The sequence below is a fragment of the Lepidochelys olivacea genome (genome assembly GCF_965140295.1).
Source record: "Lepidochelys olivacea isolate rLepOli2 genome assembly, chromosome: 20".
Lineage (NCBI taxonomy): Eukaryota > Metazoa > Chordata > Testudines > Cheloniidae > Lepidochelys > Lepidochelys olivacea.
The window spans coordinates 2,637,068-2,655,999 of NC_140430.1; the positions used below are offsets into that span (position 1 = coordinate 2,637,068).

An 18,932-nucleotide genomic window follows, 5' to 3' on the forward strand; every position below is an offset into this window, starting at 1 on the left:
GGCCCCAAAGGTAGAGATAGGGGCCCCAGGGGCTGACGGCAGAGATGGGGAGCGGGGAGCAGAGACAGGGGCCAGAGGTGGGGGGTGGGTTGGGGGGGGCAGCAGTGGGGGGGTGGATGGGGGCCGGGAGGGCGGGTTTGGATGGGGGAAAAGGGGGGGCTGAAGGCAGAGATGGGGGACAGAGACGGGAGCTGGGGGGGTGGGTTTGGATGGGGGGAAAAGGGGAGGGTGGAAGGCAGAGATGGGGGCCGGGGGGTGGATGGGGGCCCCAGGGGCTGAAGGCAAAGACAGGGGCCGGTGGGAGTTGGGGGGGCAGAGGTGGGGGGGTTGATGGGGGCCCCAGGGGCAGAGACGGGGGGCGGGTTTGGGGGTGCAGAGGTGGGGGGTGGAAGGGGGCCCCGGGGGCAGAGACGGGGGCGGTTTGGGGGGGGGGCAGAGGCAGGGGGTGGATGGGGGCTCCGGGGGCAGAAACGGTGGGCGGGTTTGGGGGGGCAGAGGCGGGGGGCGGATGGGGGCCCCGGTGGCAGAGACGGGGGGCGGGTTTGGGGGTGCAGAGGTGGGGGGTGGAAGGGGGCCCCGGGGGCAGAGACGGGGGAGGTTTTGGGGGGGGGCAGAGGCAGGGGGGCTGGATGGGGGCGCCGGGGGCGGAGGCCGGTTGGGGGGGGCAGAGAGGGTGTGGATGGAGGCCCCAGGGGCAGAAATGGGGGGGTGGGTTTGGGGGTGCAGAGGCGGGGGGTGGATGGAGGCTCCAGGGGCAGAGACGGGGGAGGTTTTGGGGGGGCAGAGGCAGGGGGGTGGATGGGGGCCCCGGGGACAGAGACGGGGGAGGTTTTTTGGGGGGGGCAGAGGCGGGGGGGTGGATGGGGGCCCCGGGGGCAGAGACGGGGGGCGGGTTTGGGGGGGCAGAGGCGGGGGGTGGATGGGAGCCCCGGGGACAGAGACGGGGGTGGGTTTGGGGGGGCAGAGGCGGGGGGTGGATGGGGGCCCCGGGGACAGAGAAGGGGGGCGGGTTTGGGGGGGCAGAGGCGGGGGGTGGATGGGGGCCCCGGGGACAGAGACGGGGGGCAGGTTTGGGGGGGCAGAGGCGGGGGGTGGATGGGGGCCCGGGGGCAGAGACGGGGGAGCGGGTTTGGGGGGGCAGAGGCGGGGGGGTGGATGGGGGCCCGGGGGCAGAGGCGGGGGGCGGGTTTGGGGGGGCAGAGGCGGGGGCGGATGGGGGCCCGGGGACAGACAAGGGGGGCGGGTTGGGGGGGGCAGAGGCGGGGGGTGGATGGAGGCCCCGGGGGCAGAGGCGGGGGGCGGGTTTGGGGGGGCAGAGGCGGGGGGTGGATGGGGGCCCCGGGGGCAGAGGCGGGGGGCGGGTTTGGGGGGGCAGAGGCGGGGGGTGGATGGGGCCCCGGGGGCAGACAAGGGGGGCGGGTTGGGGGGGGCAGAGGCGGGGGGCGGATGGGGCCCCGGGAGCAGAGACGGGGGGCGGGTTTGGGGGGGGCAGAGGCGGGGGGTGGATGGGGCCCCGGGGGCAGACAAGGGGGGCGGGTTGGGGGGGGCAGAGGCGGGGGGCGGATGGGGCCCCGGGGGCAGAGACGGGGGGCGGGTTTGGGGGGGCAGAGGCGGGGGGTGGATGGGGCCCCGGGGGCAGACAAGGGGGGCGGGTTTGGGGGGGGCAGAGGCGGGGGGTGGATGGGGCCCCGGGGGCAGACAAGGGGGGCGGGTTGGGGGGGGCAGAGGCGGGGGGCGGATGGGGCCCCGGGGGCAGACAAGGGGGGCGGGTTGGGGGGGGCAGAGGCGGGGGGTGGATGGGGGCCCCGGGGGCAGAGGCGGGGGGCGGGTTTGGGGGGGCAGAGGCGGGGGGCGGATGGGGCCCCGGGAGCAGAGACGGGGGGCGGGTTTGGGGGGGCAGAGGCGGGGGGTGGATGGGGGCCCCGGGGGCGGGCGGCGGGGCCGGGCTCCGTCTCCTCGGGCGGGAAGCAGGCAGCGCGGAGCCCGGCTCGGCTCGGCTCGGTCCCCTCCCCGGGCTGGGCGGCGGGGGGGGCGCGGGGGGGCCGGAGCCGGGGGGGTGGCGGGGGGGCCGGGCCGGAGCCGGGGGGGGAGGGGCGCGGCCGGCCCGGAGGGGGGGGGGCGGCCGGCCGGGCCCCGAGGGGCGGCTCCGCACTAGGCCGCAGATCCCCGGGCTCGCGTAGCGGAGCGGGCCGGGCCGAGCGGGGCGGGACGAGGCGGCGGCCCCGGTACCTGCTCCGTGATGCTGAGAATCCCCATCTCCGGGCCCGGGCCCCCCGCCTCAGCGCCGAGCTCCCGGCATCAGGCTCCGGCCGCGGCGGCTCCGGCTCCGGCAGCTGCGGGGCGGGGAGGGACTGAGCCCGCCCAGCGCGGGAGGGAGGGAGGGAGGCCGCCGCCGCCGCAGCGACCCCTGCCGGGGAGCCCCGGCCACGGCCCCAGGCAGCGCCCGGGGCGGGGGGAGCCGGGCCCGGGGGAGCTCCCTGAACGGGGGGCCCTCGGATGCCCTCAGGGCCCGGCCCAGGGATCCCTGCGGGGTGGGAGACCGGGGCCCCCTGGAGCTCCCCAGTGGGTCTGGGCCCCACGTTCCCCCCTCACAAGGGGTGGGGAGCTGGGGGCCGGGGCCTCCTGGAGACCCTCCCTGAGACGGGGGTCTGGGGGGGCAGACCCCTGAGGGCCGCCCCCCCTGGCCGGCCCAGCGCCCCCCTCCCCCCCGGGCCTGCTCACCCTGGGGTGCGGGCCCTCGCCGTCGCCCTCATCCTCGGGGCAGGGCAGGCTAGAGCCACTTTCCCACCTGGGCCCGGGAGTTTCCCTCCGGCCAATTCCATCCATCGACCCCACCGGCATTGGGTCCGGGCTGAGACGGGTGAGCAAACGGCTAGATCCCGTCGGCGGGGCTCGGTGCCTCGACGACGTTCTCCAAGGGCCGGCGGAAGAGAATCAGGTGAGGGACTGCGCTGCCCACCCATGATAGCAACCATGTGGCTCTACGATCATTTAGTGATGGCTTCGTGGCCCACGTGGCCACTGTAAATTAAATAATCAGAAGAATGAATAGTTGATCGAGTTATTACATTACTTCTTTGCGCTTCTAAAGCACCCATTAGCCAAGGAGCCACCAACTTGTACTTAGTACTCAGACTAAACAAATCAGTTTGTTGTAAGGGTGGTCTCAGATTCTTTTGTTGTTGTGACGTGGAAGCCCCAGCTGAGATCTCATTGTGCTAGTTACTGGACAAACACTGGGTAAGAGACAATCCCTGCTCCAAAGAATTCGAGTCTAGACAAGGCAGATAAAGGATAGAAGGGAAATGGAGAGATGAAACATCTCACACAAGGTCATGCAGGGAGTTAGGATGGCCGGGAACAGAATCCAGGTCTCCCTCGCTAGCCCAGTGTCTGATCTTCTGGACCAAGCTGCCTCTCAGGCCTTGTCTACACTTAAAACGTTTGCTGATACAGATATACTGGCACCCCCTGGTGGAGACACAGCTGATTCCGGCAGAAGAGTTCTTCCACCCGTCCTCCGAATGGAATATTTTTTGTTGCTGCTATAACTGTGTCTACATTAGAGCTTTTGCCAGCACAGGCATATCGGCTAGCGGTGTGATTTTTTTCATCCTACTAACCAACATAGCTATGCCAGTACTATTTTCTAGTGTAAACCAGGCCTCGGAGAGAAAAGGTTGGTCGTTTCTGGCTAACGCATAGGTCTGGGAATCAGGAGATCTGTGTTCTACATGGACTTGGCTCTCTGCTGAGACAGCGAGAGAGGGTCGCATAGCGAAGTGAATCTCATAGACTTCAGGGCCAGAAGGGACCATTATGATTATGTAGTGTAGAACTCAGATCTCTTCATTCAGGTGCCTCCTAAAATCCCATTGCTTCCATCATGCCCACAAGAAATTAACTGTTAAACAAAACTAAAATCCATTCCCTCCTCTGGGCTATGCAGTTAGTGGCTGCTCTCATTTCTGTGCCTGTCTTTTAGGTCCCAATCCTGCAAACACACACTCCCAGGTGTAAATTCTTCCACCTATGCACTCGGTAGGTCTGCTCATGGAAGCAAGCATTGCCCCTGAAGATGTTTTCAGGATTGGGCTGTTATATCGTTGGCTCGTCAGGCTAGGGATTGTTTTGAGACCTGTATTTTATACAGCGCCTAACACATTGTCTTTGCTTAACAAATAATGAATCATAATAACAAAAGGGTGCTGCATGGAACCTCACATAAGCATTTCTGGATGACTCTGATAGCTACCTCATGTGCATCCGAAACCCGCCAGAACCAAGGCCCCCAAAGAGGCTCACAAATCTTTACCACTTGACCTTGGGGACACTACAGGTTCCAGTGGGCCATGTGGCTATGAGGCTTAGCTTGATGTGGAGCATTGCATGTTGGGATCTGTAGTCTCCACCAGCCAGCTAAAGATCAGGATGGATTTAAGAAGCTGCTAATCTGGCTTTTGTCAGGGCAACTTTTGGGAGCCCCTTGAAGAAAAGGACTTGTTTAAACAAAGAAATGATCGGTGCAACAAGATGAGCTGAATAATTGTTTTCTGCAGTTACGAGGTGTTTATATTTAATTTTCCAGTCTGTCACTGTTTGGGAGGGACAACAGGGCACCGCTTTAAATTGCTACCTCCATGTCTTGAAATAACATCCAGAGACATATTTACCTTGACTGCTATGGAGTGTGGAGAGGACGTAGGCTGGGGGCTAATGTGGCATCTTCACTACGGGCTCTACTTTTGATCCCTGGTTGAACTGAGTTCAGAGCAGGAGCCAGGAGACTGTGTTTGTGCTGTTGATAGGGTAGCAGGGCTATTTTTATCATGGCTTTGGACCTGCAATTAGCCAAGTGTTACCTAACAGTGAAATCAAGGTGAAATCATAGAGCTGAAAAGCCATAAAGAGCAGCTGTTGACATTTTCGCCAGTGAAATATTTACCTGAAGGAGGAAGCAGTGGAACTAGACCTTTCATGGCAGCACAAGATCACTGGACTTGTGTTTTACAGTGTACTACTCACAACCGTTTGCCAGTCGTTTGTACAGTATGGGCTTTGTGGAGTAGCCTCTACTCCTCTCACCTTGTCCGCAAAGGAAGCAAAACTGGGGGGGGGGGTTCCTAGCACAATTCTCTGAGAGCTGGGATTTGAGGAGTTTTTTGTAACTGGCTTCCCCAAAAGAAGATGGAATTAGGGAGATGATTCATAGATTTCAAGATCAAAAGGGACCATTGTGATGATGAAAATAGAGGGACAGCTGGAACTGTTTAGACAATAACTGCCAATCAGTCCCATGATATATTGCTTAAGCTTGTGGCTAAGGCATAGATCTAGGAATCAGGACTCCTGGGTTCTGTTCATGGCGGTGACACAGGCTTACTTTGGGCAGGTTGCTTAACTTTTCTGTGCCCCAATTTCCCCATCTATAAAATGGGCATCATAATTTGAACCCTGTCAAGAGGACTCTGAGACTTTGATTTCAGTATTAGTCTGTAAAACACTTTGAGATTCACGGTGCAAAACCAGAGTCCAGCAGTAAGTGTATTTTACTATGATTTTAGTCAAAGAAAGATCCAACATGGATAAGTGATTTGACAGGGCCACTTTTTTAGGGTGATTTCTAGGATCCTGCAAGAAAGCCCCTGGGTCCAAAACTCACTTTGGGGAAAAGGTCATTATAATATTATGTTGGTTTGAGGTGTGATGATGTTGTGTTGTGATGTCATGACATGGCTTCTTGGTGTGATCAGAGGATGGTATACAATGATGAGCATCCTGAGGTTGATGACGTTGCGTTGAGCCACAGCAATGTCCTGATGTGCCTTAGTCCATGACTGGAGTTCCTACCCATTGTGAAAATACAAATAATAAGTAATCATGATGACATGATGATATTTTGATGAGCTGTGATAAATTTTATGCTCAGTTCCATGTCGTCAGCTTTCATATGACAACATTGGAATGCCCTGTCAAAACGTGTCATTGTGACAGGTGACATTTGAACGCGGTGAGCTTTTCCCCGGGGTGGATTGACACGTTGGGGGAAAGCCAGCAGCGTGGCGACATGCCACGGGGCAGTGCCACGTTGCGGGACGACCCCCTAGGGCAGTGAGGCGTGATGTCGGGTTGCAGCACGACGATGTCACGGTGTGAGGTCAGGACGACGTATGAGCATGTGCTGCTGTGTCCCAGCAGGGCACGGGGCGGTGACGTGTGGGGGCATGGCGCAGGGGGGCCACGAGGCCCTGTTGCCATGGGATGATGCGGCAGGGTGATGCATCCTGGGGCGATGATGCAAATGTGTCGTGCTATGACGTGATGCATGAGGTCACTTTGCATCCCATCAGCCTATTGGCCACGGGCTGCTGGCTGCCTTGATCACAGGACCCGCCCTGCCTGACAGTTGGACTACAATTCCCATCAGGCACCTGGGCCGTCACTACAACGCCAATGGCGCCTCAGGGCGGCGGGACTACAATTCCCATGAAGCCCCGGGCGGCAGAGCGCAGGCGCCCAGACCTTAAAAACGCCGGAAACTACAACCCCCATGACGCACCACGGCACCGGTACGCCCCGCCCTCCCGGTTCCCGCCCAGCTCCCTGTGCCGTCTCGCCCCGCCCCCTGGCTGTGACGCGGTCGGCTCTATAGTGACGCGGTGACGTCGTGGGGGAGGGGGGAGTCCAGCGCGGCGGAGCCGGTGTCTGCGGCGGACGGAGCGCGGAGCCCAGACCCCTCCCCCATGGCGGCCAGGCGGCTGCGCGCGCTGCTGCGGCTGGGGGCGCGCCAGGGGCTGCGGCCGGGAGCGCCCCCGCCTGGCAGGTGAGCGGGCCGCCGGGGGGAGGGGCCCAGAGTGGGGGTTCGTGGAGGGAGCCTCTGGGGGGAGGGGCTATGGGGGCAGAGGGGGGGCTATGGGGAGGGGCCCAGAGTGGGAGGGGCCATGGGGGCCAGGGCCCTAAGAGGGGGTCTCTGGGGGGAGGGGCTATGGAGGAGGAGAGGGGGGTTTCTGGGGGGAGGAGCCCAGAGTGGGGGTTTCTGGGGGGAGGAGCCATGGGGGCGGAGAGGGGGGTTTCTGGGGGGAGGGGCCATGGGGGCGGAGAGGGGGGTTTCTGGGGGGAGGGACCAGGGCCCTAAGAGGGGGTTTCTGGGGGGAGGGGCCATGGGGGCGGAGAGGGGGGTTTCTGGGGGGAGGGGCCATGGGGGCGGAGAGGGGGGTTTCTGGGGGGAGGGGCCATGGAGGAGGAGAGGGGGGTTTCTGGGGGGAGGAGCCCAGAGAGGGGGGTCTACGGGAGGGAGACACTTTTATGCTGCATTGGGTGCGCCGGAAGAGGCAGTGGGGACCCGGCCAGGGCCGCTCACGTCCTGTGGGGGCTTGGGCTGGGTTGGATAGAGAAGCTGGTGTTTTAAGTTCGGGGGACCCGGCCCACACCCCGGGGCACCTGTTGCCAGAGAGATGCTCTTGTGGACTGCTCCCCTCCCAGCGTCTCTACGGCAACTTCAGTGGTTGTCCGTAGGAAGCGGTGACGCGAGGGGAATTCTTCCCGGACACTTCGCTTCTTTTAATGGAATTTAGCATCTGGAACCAAAGAGCCAGATGTGAGCAGCTAGCTGGCTGCAGACCCTTGGCAACACCCCAGTAAAACGCCTTAGCTGGCTGAAGACTAGCTGCAAGGGCTTGATAGGCCATGGGTGATCTATGGACCAGGCACCACGCACAGGCAACCACTGGCTTAGTAAAACTTGCTGGGTCTAAATGGGATCTAGCATCACTAAAGCAAGGATGGGTCTAGCCCTAGCCCCTGGGGTTTGCTGGATGGCACCAGCCCTTTAGGTTTACCCTTCAGGGTAGGGGAGGTTGGTGCTGGATTTTTTAGCAATGGAAGATGTTATGATAACTTGTAATGAGCCTTCCAGAGAGTGTCCTGCTTTGCAGGAAGAGGAAATAGGATCCAGATTCAGCAGCTGACCTCCTTTGCAAGTTTCTAATCGCATGGCTGCAACCCTGCGATCAGGTGCTAGTTAATGGGCGATTGCCAGAGATGGCAGTTTGTAAAAGTCTCTCTTCAGTCGGAAAACACGATGTTAACTTGACTTGATGGTCTGAATTCAGTGTCACCTCTTGCCTAGGCTTTGCAAATGAATGTCCTCCCTTTCAAAAGGCCTGGAAGTCTTGAGGGCGTGCACCTCCTCCAGCGATGACCTCTGGTGGGAGGTGCCGTGCCAGGAAGTTGCTACAATGCATTGGTCTGTCAGCAATACCTGGGGCTGGCAGAGCAGTCCTGCTTCTTGGCAGGTGGGAGCTGGGGTATAAGTGTAGGTGCTTTTCAAGTTCAGATCCCTCTGTTAGCACAGGGGACGCTCCCAGAGCTTGGAGTGGAGAGAGTTTAAGTGGCGTTGTGCACAGCTTTGAAACGGGGCCAGGGCGGCTGCTCGTCACTGGCGTGTTGGGTATAAGAGATGCCGTGTTCCTCAGGGCAGCAGTCCTCTCCTATGCATCTGCACAGAATAAATAACAGGAGGTGGCACCTTGCAGGCAATATTTGCGTGTGTTTGCTTTGAGACACAATATGGGAAGGCTGGCAAAGCACAAATAGCTGACGGCTGTGCTCTTTGCTGCATGAATTCTTCTTCTGCTGCACAGCGTCAGGCATAGATATGGCTCTGAGCTTGGAGTCTGTCCCCTGGAGAGTCTGTCCATCCACTCAGGCAGGGCTGAGGGGGCCCAGGCGATCTCTAGGCTCATGTAGATCTCAGATGCGATACCGAATCCAAACCCCCAGCAACGTCCATTGCACTTTCCTCTGCGCTGGAAGGAGAGGGGGCATCGGGCTATCTGAGCCTGGAGTGGCCCCAGAACACTGGAAAAGAAAGACCTTTCCCCTCTGCTTGTGCCTCTGGGGAAGAGGGTGAGTGACCCGTTTTCAGACATATATTTATAGATCCAAGTGAACAGCCTGAGTGGAAAGTTTCCAGTGACGATGGAATGTGACCTGATTGTGCTGAGTGGAAGCTGCCGGGGTGTTGGAAGGAACTTCCTGAAGGCAGGATTGAATCTCGTTCCTACTGTCTTTATAATGTCCAATTGCCACCCTTCCAGCCGGTTCAGAAGCTTGCTGGGAGGTTGTGAACTTCAGGACTTTTTGTTTGTTGGCATTTAACCAATGGGATAAAACCCGACCAGTCTGAACTGTGGGCTGGGAGTCAGGAACTCCTGGGTTCTATTCCTGGTCGTGGGCGAGTCGCATTGCCGCCCTGTGCCTCAGTCTCCCCAGCTGGGCATAGTCACCTCCTGCACAGAAGGGGCAGTGACGACCAGCGAGTGTTTGTAAAGCACTGAGTGGTCTGTTGCTGGCTCCAGCACCTGTGTCAAGTGGGGAAGAAGGGGGAGTGTTCACAGTCTCACTCTGGATCGTCAAAGCTGACTTGGGGGTTTTGGGAAATCAACTGTCTGTCCAGGCTGTTGTGGGAGGCCAACCACGCCACCAGTGCAGCTCAAAGCAGGACCCTGCTGAGGGTGGGTCTGATCCCCAGCCTGCCAATGAAACGAGCGGAAGCCTGCTCCTGGTGTGCACAAACATTCCAATGGCAAGGGTGCGAGGGCTGTTAACTGCCTCTGGACTGTTTGCGGGAGAGAGGTCACATGCTGCTGGCTTCCCGTCTGTGTTTGTGATTCTCCTCTTGTCTCTGGTTGGCGTGCCAGGCTGTGGGGATCAAGGAACAAAAGCACCAGCTGAAATTTCATCAGGGGGCGAGGTCCAGAGGATAAACTCCGAATGGGATACAAGGGAATTAGAGGCATGACCTGGGTAGTGAGCTATGCCTCTGACAGGCTGCGTGACATTGGCAGATAAGTCCTGTTTTCAGTCAGTACCTTAGTTTCCCCATCTATCAATCGGAGAGAACACTGACTCGCCTTGCAAGGGTCATGGAGAAGAACCCAAAGAACCCAGCATAAATAGGTCCTAACCAGCCCATAGTTACTGTCAATGACCCAGTTTTGCCAGAGCGCCTTTCATCCAAAGATACCAGAGCCGCCGAAGACCGCTGAAAGGCGGCCATGCTGGGGAAGCAGCAGCCAGGGCTGTGGATCCAAGAGGAAATCTTGGCCAATCGCTGCTCTTTCAGAAAGCGCCAGGCATTGCTAATGTCCAGACAGGGCAGGGCAAACCAAGCCTCTGGGCCTTGTGACATCCTGCCAGGGTTTAGAACGCTGGCTACCGCTCCTCCTCCTGAAATCTCTGCTTGGCAGCATAGCCGACGGGTATGGTTACGCAGCGATGGGTCACTGGTGCCAGCAGGGTGATATTACAGGGCCTGCGGGAGAGCCGAGGAAACCTGCCAGGGTGGCACGTTGCTTCCCCTGCCACCCTCCTTCTCAAGAAATCCAGATACCCTCTGCCCCCACATCGGTTCCAGTGTTCACAGCACCGGTGCTCCATATTGACGCGGAGGAGGGCAGAGCTCAGCAGGGTGCCCTGTGTTTCACCAGCCACCCTGACTAAGGAGATGGGCAAGCGTGGTCCCTGTGCCTCATAGCGGGCCCTTCCCAGTGGCACCCGTCCCCCATGTCCCATCTGGTTCCAGGCTCCAAGGGCTTGCCACTCCTTACTGGCTTTCAGCCAGCTCAGCTGAGTGCTGTTCCTGTGAATGAATCTCTCCTCCTCCTCCTCCTGCTCTGAGCTGCCCTCCTGATGGGCAGGTTAATGGCAGCTGTTGCATAAGGCCGGCTGGGCACAGGGGAGGGGCCGCCTGCCTCTTGACTCAGCAGCAGGTGATCTGCAGCAGGGAGAAGGTCAGGGTCTCTCTCGGTGGGAGCCCTTGGAGCCCTCCCCAGCTGCCTCCACAAAGATCTGAGTGAGCACAAGCAGGAGGTGAAGTAAATTGCCACTGTGTCTGAGCGTAGAGGCCTGCAGGAGAGCCAGGCCTGCCCGCCAGCCGCTAGGCCTCCCCGCCAGCCGCTCGCCGTGCCCTACCATGGGGGGCTTGTTTGAGGCCATGAACTGCTGGCTGGGAGCAGGGCAAGTGAGCTAGTGGGAGCAAGCTCTCGTCTGAGCCAGGGCTGACCCCGCTCCGGCGCTGTGCTGCAGGGAGCTGGGTGAGTGATAGAGCAGGGGACGCTCTCCCCTCGGGGACAGTGCTGATCCCAGAGCTCCCGCCCAGTGCCGTCTGTCAGATGATCAGACTTCAAAGCTCAGGTCTGGGTCACTTGTGCTCATTACTCCTGAGGGCATTCTGCGCCAAAAAATTAAAAATTCTGCACCAAAAAAATAACAATGCTGCCCACAATATTTTAAAATTCTGCAAAATTCTGCAAATTTTATTTGTCAAATAAATGTGGAGGCTCCAGCATGGCATTGGGGAGCACAGGCCACTAGCTGCACAGAGGTGGGAGATCACTCTGCAGCTCTCCCGAGACACAGACTCAGCGGTGAGGCTGCACTCGACCCTGACACAGTGCAAGGACTGGGCCTGCCCCAGAAACATCCAGGGCCCTGCCCCTCCATGCCAAGTGCACCAGGTGTGCGCAGGCAGGCTCAGCAAGGCAGGATCCAAGTGTGGAGGGGCTTAGTGTGGGGGGGATCCAGGTGTGGATTGAGAAGGTTCTGTGTGGGGCAATCTGGGTGCATGTGGCTCATTGGGGGATCCAGGTGTGGGAGGATCTGGATGCACAGGGGCTTGTTGGGGGACTCTGGGTGCAACGGTAATGGAACTCTGCCGGGAGGGTCCAGGTGAAGGTGTTTGGGGCTCGGGGCGGGGGGGTCTGGCTGTGGGGGGATAGAGCTTGGCAGGGGGGTCTGGGTGTGGGGGGCTCAGTGGTGGGGTCCAGATGCTGAGGGAGTGGGGTTGGTACAGTGGGGATCCAGGTGTGCGTGGCTTGTCGGGGTGGTCCAGGTGCAGGGGGAGTGGGGCTTGTTGTCGGGGGGGGGGGTTCTGGGTGTGAGGGGGGTGAGGCTCGGCAGGAGGGTCTGGGTATGAGGGGGTCTGGATACACAGGAGTTGGACAGATGCGGGAGCAGTTCCCTGTACAGAGATCCCTCCCCCTGCAGCTCAGGAGTGATGGGTGCAGGAAGTGTGGTGGGGGAGGGGGGAGTTTGCAGCGTTTCCTATAGCTGGGGGAGAAATCTGGGGGTGGGTCTGACATGGCCCTGGGTGGTGGGCAGAGGAAGTTCCATCCTCCCCAGCCCAGCTGGGATTAGCAGCTGAGCCCGGTGCAGGGTAGGAGCCACACAGCTGGGTCTTCCCCAGCGCGCCCCCCCCCCCGCCCCCACACAGTGATTTACCTCTCTGCCGGCTGCTCTGGGCACCTGAAACATACTGATGAGGCAGGTTGCATGACTGCTTTTGTGGCTTCCCTTTGCTTCCCCATCAGAAAGTCATTTTTCTGCAGGGAAACAAAGAAATCTGCGGGGGACATAAATTCTGCGCATGTGATGTGGTGCATAATTCCCCCAGGAGTAGCTCATTAAACAGCCCCTTGGTGGGAGCAGGCGGAGTCTTCACTGTGATATGGGAGTCGGCGTCGCTCCTTGCCACAAACTAGTTGGTAGAGTTGCTGTGTCACTAAACCGCTGCCAGGTGCCAACCCAGCAGTGGCTGCATGGGAGCGGTGAAAAGATCGCAGCATGCAGCTTGGCCGTGCAGCACTTAGGGGCCGAGAGATCCCCAGGGGAATGGGATTGGCATGCGAGAGGGAATTCCCTTGTCCCTGGCTGGGGAGGGTGTTTCGTCCGCTTCGTCTCCCTCAGCCCCTCTCTGCGTTTAGTGGCCTTGAGCTTAGCTACTCTCAGCATCAGGTGACCTCTCCAAAGGGAGTAGCCCTCACTCCTTTCCTCTGCCTGGCCAAGCCAGCTCCGGTCGGTCTCTGCTAATCCCGACCCGTTTCCAGTTGCAGGGCCGTGTCTCTCTGTGGGATTCTGCTGAGCCGGGTGCCTTGGGCACTAAACAGCCTGGACTGGACCCAGCACAGCCGGACGTTCATCAATCTCACGGGGCCTTTCACCAACAAAAGGAAGGAGTATTCGGAGCGGAGGATTATAGGGTAAGTGGCATTGGCTGTGTTCCCCCAGGGGGGGATGGGGTGAAGGCGGGGCTGGAATGAGTGCGCTAGGGGCTTGCCCTGCATTCTCCAGCATGCTGTGTCCTTCACCTGCTTGCCCCAGCGCTGGTGGCAAAAGGGGAGTTTGGTCTCCAGGCCTCAGTCAACCCTTGACCTGTCTGTGACGTGATGCGTGCACCCCGAACCGGATTGAGACCCATGAAACTCATTTCACATTGTGGGGGGGGGGGCATGGATGGCACCAGCTGCTGGGGGCAGTGGAGTTGAGCTGGCTTTGAACCGGCGCCGCAGAGGCAAATGGTTCCCTAGCCCGTCCCCGAGCCCCCGCGCTGCCCTGTGCCTGCAGGACGGCAGCTCTGAGTCAGCCCAGATGTCTCCCCCCGGCAGGTACTCCATGCAGGAAATGTACGAGGTGGTGTCCAACGTGGATGACTACAAGCACTTTGTCCCCTGGTGCAAGAAGTCGGTGGTGGTCTCCAAGCGCAGAGGCCACGTGAAGGCTCAGCTGGAAGTGGGCTTCCCGCCCGTCCTGGAGCGATACACGTCCATTGTCACCCTGGTGCGCCCACACCTTGTCAAGGTGAGGCTGCCGGGGAGCGCCCAGGGATTCTCAGCATGAGGGATGTGCGGGGTTGGGGGCACTCAGCCGCCCAGGGAGCCTGGCTTCCCAGTGCTCTGGTAGCAAGGCCCCTCGACTGACGCTCCTGCTGTCCCTTCTCAGGCCATCTGCACTGATGGGAGGCTCTTCAACCATCTGGAGACCAGCTGGCGCTTCAGCCCTGGCATCCCAGGCTACCCCCGCACCTGCACAGTGGATTTCTCGGTAAGCCCCACCCCTGGCCTGCCCCGTCCAAGGGGTCCTCCCACAACCTTCGCCCTGTCGCCATGCGGGGCCATCTCTACAGTGAATCCACTGGGGATGGACCAGAGAGGTGGCTGCCAGCCAGCCCATGCTGTGTAATGGACGGGTTAGAAGCACCAGTCCCCAGGTTATTAGCCTCCAGGAGGAGGCTGAGCCGGGAGGTAAGCAGGGCGCGAAATGCTGCCGTCAGCCACCGAGCGAGCGATTGCTCTTCGTGTCTTGAGGGAGAGAGAAGCAAGAGCAAATGTTCCACTTGGGCACATTTGTCTGAGAGGCAGGGCCTGGTGGAGCGGGGAGTCAGGACTCCTGGGTTCTCCTCCTGGCTCTGTCAGTGACTTGCTGTGTGAGCCTCTCAGCCTCAGTTTCCCCACCTGGGCCGTGGGCTTTGTGTGGAGGTGACTATTCGCTGCGTGCTGCCGATGATGGCAGGTTCCCCGCTGGGTGTTGCAGAACATGGGCAGCCCGGCAGCCCCTGTCCCCCAGCCCTTTGTTTCAGGGGAGGGCTCTGTCCTGGCCTGACCTGCTCTGCCAGCCCCTCGTCTCTCTGTCCTCCCCAGATCTCCTTCGAGTTCCGCTCCCTGCTGCACTCGCAGCTTGCCACGGTCTTCTTCGACGAGGTGGTCAAGCAGATGGTGGCCGCTTTCGAGCGGCGGGCGGCTAAGAACTTCGGGCCGGAGACGCGCATCCCCCGGGAGCTCATGTTTCACGAAGTTCACCAAACGTGAGGGGGTCGGGGCCGCATGTGCAGACTCTGTCGGGGCGGCGGGCAGGGCGTCCAAGTGCCTCCCGCCGCCTTTTTAACTATTTATTTGATTTCACCTCTCCTGACGGTCTCTCTAATTTATCTGCTGTGCCGAGAATGGGGACGTACCCGGAGTGGCTGGGTCTGGCTGCCCCGGAGCATCCCCCAGGCCTGCCATCTTGCACAGAAGAACCACACCTGCCCGCCGGGCTCCATATTTTTGTAGCTAACTTTATTTTAAATGTATTTTATTTTGGGGGTGGGGGGTCTTGTTTAAAATCCCTCCGAGCAGGGAAGAGCAATCCCTGCCCCTTGCTGATCTGCAGGAATCCTCGTCCTTCCCTCTGCGCAGCCCTCGCAGCACAAACCAGCAGGCCTGCGTGTGCCAGCCCCCCCTTGGTCGGACTGCCTTTCCCCCAGGCCTTGGGGAGAGGGGCGGGGCCCTGGCGATGCGCACGTGGACTGGACGATCAGGGTCTCGGCTCGCCTGCCTGCGGTCCTTTGCGGGGTGGGGTGTGTGGAACGGATCAGAAACTTCTCCCCATCCCAGGGGGTGCTGAGCACAGCCAAAGGGCCGAGCAAACATAACAGTAGCTGCCCGCCAACTCTTAGGAAGGCGGGAGCAAGAGGGGAGTCACATTTGGTCTGGAAGCGAGTGCTGAGAGCAAGTGTTGCATTATCCGGGGCCTGCGGAAGGGGGCGGGGGCGTGGACGCAGCCTGGTTGGCGCCCCGGCAGAGAGCGGGAATGGGCAATCCGGGCAGGGCAGGGCGAGGGGCAAGTGCCAGGAGGGCAGCGTGGGACTCAGCTGGCAGCTGCTCCACGAGCCTGGCAGGTGGGATCCCGCTGAGCTCGCCCTGTATGGCGGGAGCACTCCCTGGGGAGGGAGATGGCAGGGCTACACCTGGCCCCCATAGTGCTGCCCCGGCTCTCGCCCAAGAAGGAGGCCCCGGTGGCTGCTCGGGCTCCTGGCCCCCGTCTCCCTGGGGAGAGCCGCGCGGGCGGGAAATAAGGACTGAGGGACCCAGGATGGAGCAAGCTTGGAGGCTTCGTGGGGCATCATCAGGAGCTGGAGACGTGTGCAGGGGGGGTTCCCCTCTGGCTGGCAGTGGAAGGCTTTAGGCAGGGGGAGCAGGGCCCCAGTTCCCAGGGGCTGCGGCCCCACAGCGGAGCTGTCCTTGGCCAGCACTGCTCCTCTGGCTGTGCCCCAGCCATGTGGTGAACAGGGCAGGGAGGGGGTGAGAACACTGCTGTTCACCCCACCCACCCCCAGCCCAGGCACACAGCAGCTCTGTCTGGGGAGCGTGCCCCGTGGCTGGTGCGGGAGATAAGTGAACAGAGCCCCATTGTCCTCCGCCAGGGGAGGAAGGTCATGGAGCGTGCAGAGTGCTGGGGCAGGGAGAGGATCCTGCCTAGAAAGGGCCCTGTCACCTTGAAAAGCAGCTGCAGCTTAGCTCAAAGTGTGGCCCACACCACAGCCAGCCCGTGCGGCCACCTCTGTCCCCATGGGAGCTGCTGGCTAGTGGGGAGCAGAGCCTGGCTCCCTCCCCACGCCCCCAGGCCCAGCGCTGCGAGGCCTGCTTCGCCGCAGACTCTGCGCCCCGGCCCCCCTGCTGTGCAAAGGAGCCGGCGTTACATACAAGACACGCTTTGCACGTGCGGGCGGGGGAGGAGGGCAGAATCACTGGCCCCAGGGCCCGGCGTGGGTCCTGCCGCATTGGGCTGGCACAGCAGTAACTGTGCACAGAGTGGGGGAAGGATCCCGGCTGCTGCACGTTGGCCTCGCACGAGAGGCCAGGCGCAGAGTGCTTTCAGAGCTTCCCCCTCGGGTTCTGGGGGGAGCTGGCAGCGGGGCCCATGCCCTGAGCGTGGCAGCAGGTGGGTCACGGCAGTGATGGAAGGGGGAGGAGCCCAGGGGGCGGTTGGGACCCGCTTCTCATTCAGCCCGAATGCCCCCGGCACAGGATTCATTACCACAGTGAGGGCTTGAATGGCCTCTGAGGGGACCTGCCTGTCTCCAGAACTGGGGGGTAGCCAGCCCCTCGCTCTGAGCCAGGAACCTCCTCCTCTGCCCCCTGAGACCCTGCACCCATTGCAGCAGAATCACCTCCTCCCCTCCAGGTGCCAACTTGCCCTGGGGTGTGTGCTGCCCCATGAGGGGCCCTGGCCCCCCGAGGGGCTGACTGCATGGGCGGGGGGGGCCAGCAGCAGCCCTGGGGCCTGCCCACAGGCGAATGTCTCATCTGCTCCAGGCCTCTTGCCTGAATCCCTGCCCCACCCTTAATCCTTTGCTTCCAGCCGGGCTCCCTCACCCGCTTCCCCGTCTCCAAATCGCTCCCTGGGGCCAGGAGATGTTGATCAAGGGCTGCAGCTGGGCCCTGCCCTGAGCCGTGCCTTCTGCCCTGCTACCTTATCAGCCTGACCCCCAGGCTGCCCTCTGCCCCTCATGGCCTCAGCTGGCTCACGAGAGAAATGCACATGAGGGGGGTGTATCAATCTGATGCAGGGGTGAGGGGGAAACCCCCCCAGCCTCCATTTGGGGCTGGGCCGCAGCCGCCCCCTCTGTGCGCTGCGTGGGACTTTGGTCTCCATCCAAGAGACTGTAGAAATGTTCTGCCCAGAGAAGTGGGTTTTTTAGGCCAATAAAAAGCATTTGGCAAGTGGGATCGCCGCCTCCTTTGGGGTGTCTGTGGTGGCTCCGGGGCTGGGTTCTGCAGGTTAGTATCACCCGAGAGGTTGTCTCCTGCGGGCCACCCTGGCTGGACTCGGGGCAGAGGGTAAGTGGAGCCCGCCCTGTGGGCCCGCTGCTGGCCAGGCCCTTTCCGCTCAGCATGGCTGCACCTGGCTTTGCCCCTCATCTGCCCTTGTGCCCAGCACTCCCTGGCCCCGGGCACCCACTGCACAGTGGGGCACAGCGGGCCACGTCCCAGACTCCCCAGCAGCTGCCCAGGCCCTCACCAGCTGGAGGTGCTCCCTAAGGGCTGCCGGCAGCAAAGCAGGCTGGGGGACGGAGCATGCCTGGCAGGGCAGCCCCCCAGCAGGGAGTGAGGAGGGGGCTGGATTGCATCGCTCGGCACCTACCAGCAGGGCTCAGCCCTGGGTGCAAATCCAACTCTTGGGGTGGTGGCTTCTGTGGTGTGGGTCTCCCCAGCCCCCATCTCCAGGCAGGACTCCTCCCCTCAGCGCAGGGGGTCTCGACCTCGCCCAGGCTCATTCTGTGTTGGGGCCAGCAGGCTACTCCCCAGCCCCACTGGGGTCCGAGCGCGATGGGGGCAGCACCAACATGAGCAATGGATCCGCTGCTGTCGCATCCTGGCCGTCTGCCACGAGACGGAGCCATGGCACGGGGAAAGCTGAGCCCATGTGCGGGGCCTGCCGCAGCTGGAGGGTCCTTGGCCCACCTTAGCCATGAGGGGAGACAGAGACAAGCCGGCAGACAGGAAACATTTTGGGCCGGGACAAATGCAACAGCCCTGCTGTGTGCAATTCCCCCAGCTCAGCCCCCACCTGATGCACACGCCCCCAGCCCTAATGCCGCAACTCAGGCTGCATTAAATCCCAGCCAAAGGCCAGCTGCTGAGCTGGGTTTGGGTGAAGGGCATGGTGCCTCCCTCCAAGCTGGGGTGGTGGGGGCTGCTCCTGGGCCCTTCCTGCCCCAGTGCTCAGGCTCTGCCCTCTGAAATGCCAGACATGGCAGCAGCTGCAGGGCTGACACCTCGCCCTGGCACTGGGGTTGGCTCTTCTGGCATCACCTGGCCCCAGCTTGCCCCTGCCCCCATAGGCACCTTCTGGGAGCATCGTTCCCCCAGTGCCCATCGGGGCATGGAGCGGGGACTGGGGAAAGCACCGGCCCCTGGCAGCGCGGCAGGCCCAGGCCTGGCTGCAGGGCAGGCCCGTGGCTTTCCAGGCCCAGCCTAACAAGAGCTGGGACCAGCTGCTCGTGTTCCTCCCCATGCTGGGCGAGACGCGCCTGTTTCACATGGGGAGCCCCGTTCAGCCTCCACAGCTGCCCTTGGCCCAGCTTCACGGGGGTTGGGGGTGTGTGTGTGTGTGTGTGTGTGTGTGTGTGTGGAAAAGGCAGCTTTGCTTGGACCCTGGGATGAGTCACAACCCCTGGAAGCAGGGAACGGGGGAGTTGTGGGGACCCCCTTAGGGGCTTAGCAGCTGTGGAAAGATGGCTGGGGGCCCCTGGGCAACAGAAGCCCCCCCCTTCCTGCAGGATTGGGGGGGTGGCACCAGCTTCCCCCCCGCCCCAGCACACAACTGGCTGT

General features: G+C 61.5%; 2 protein-coding genes across 2 annotated transcripts in view; one reads left to right on the forward strand and one right to left on the reverse strand.

Annotated features, from left to right (window-relative positions):
• ANKRD52 (ankyrin repeat domain 52) overlaps window positions 1-2,339 on the reverse strand; it is a 39,220-nt gene extending 36,881 nt beyond the window's left edge. Inside the window, exon 1 of the mRNA XM_084610259.1 lies at window positions 2,230-2,339. Within this exon, the coding sequence (XP_084466385.1) occupies window positions 2,230-2,256 (27 nt within the window). The 5' untranslated portion in view covers window positions 2,257-2,339. The remainder of the gene's footprint in view (window positions 1-2,229) is intronic.
• Window positions 2,340-6,659: 4,320 nt separating this feature from the next.
• COQ10A (coenzyme Q10A) lies at window positions 6,660-17,325 on the forward strand. Its single transcript, XM_084609891.1, has 5 exons — window positions 6,660-6,823; window positions 12,888-13,040; window positions 13,446-13,638; window positions 13,780-13,881; window positions 14,478-17,325. Exons 1-5 carry the CDS (start codon window positions 6,744-6,746, stop codon window positions 14,643-14,645), a joined length of 696 nt encoding a protein of 231 aa, XP_084466017.1. The 5' UTR covers window positions 6,660-6,743; the 3' UTR covers window positions 14,646-17,325.
• The last annotated feature ends 1,607 nt before the right edge of the window (window positions 17,326-18,932 follow it).

What these genes read in the sequence shown, in the direction of transcription:
- COQ10A (XM_084609891.1), top strand. Translation starts at nt 6,744, where the DNA reads ATGGCGGCCAGGCGGCTGCGCGCGCTGCTGCGGCTGGGGGCGCGCCAG. An exon ending in TCGGAGCGGAGGATTATAGG is followed by an intron (nt 13,041 to 13,445) that starts GTAAGTGGCATT and finishes TCCCCCCGGCAG; the next exon opens with GTACTCCATGCAGGAAATGT. An exon ending in TGCGCCCACACCTTGTCAAG is followed by an intron (nt 13,639 to 13,779) that starts GTGAGGCTGCCG and finishes GTCCCTTCTCAG; the next exon opens with GCCATCTGCACTGATGGGAG.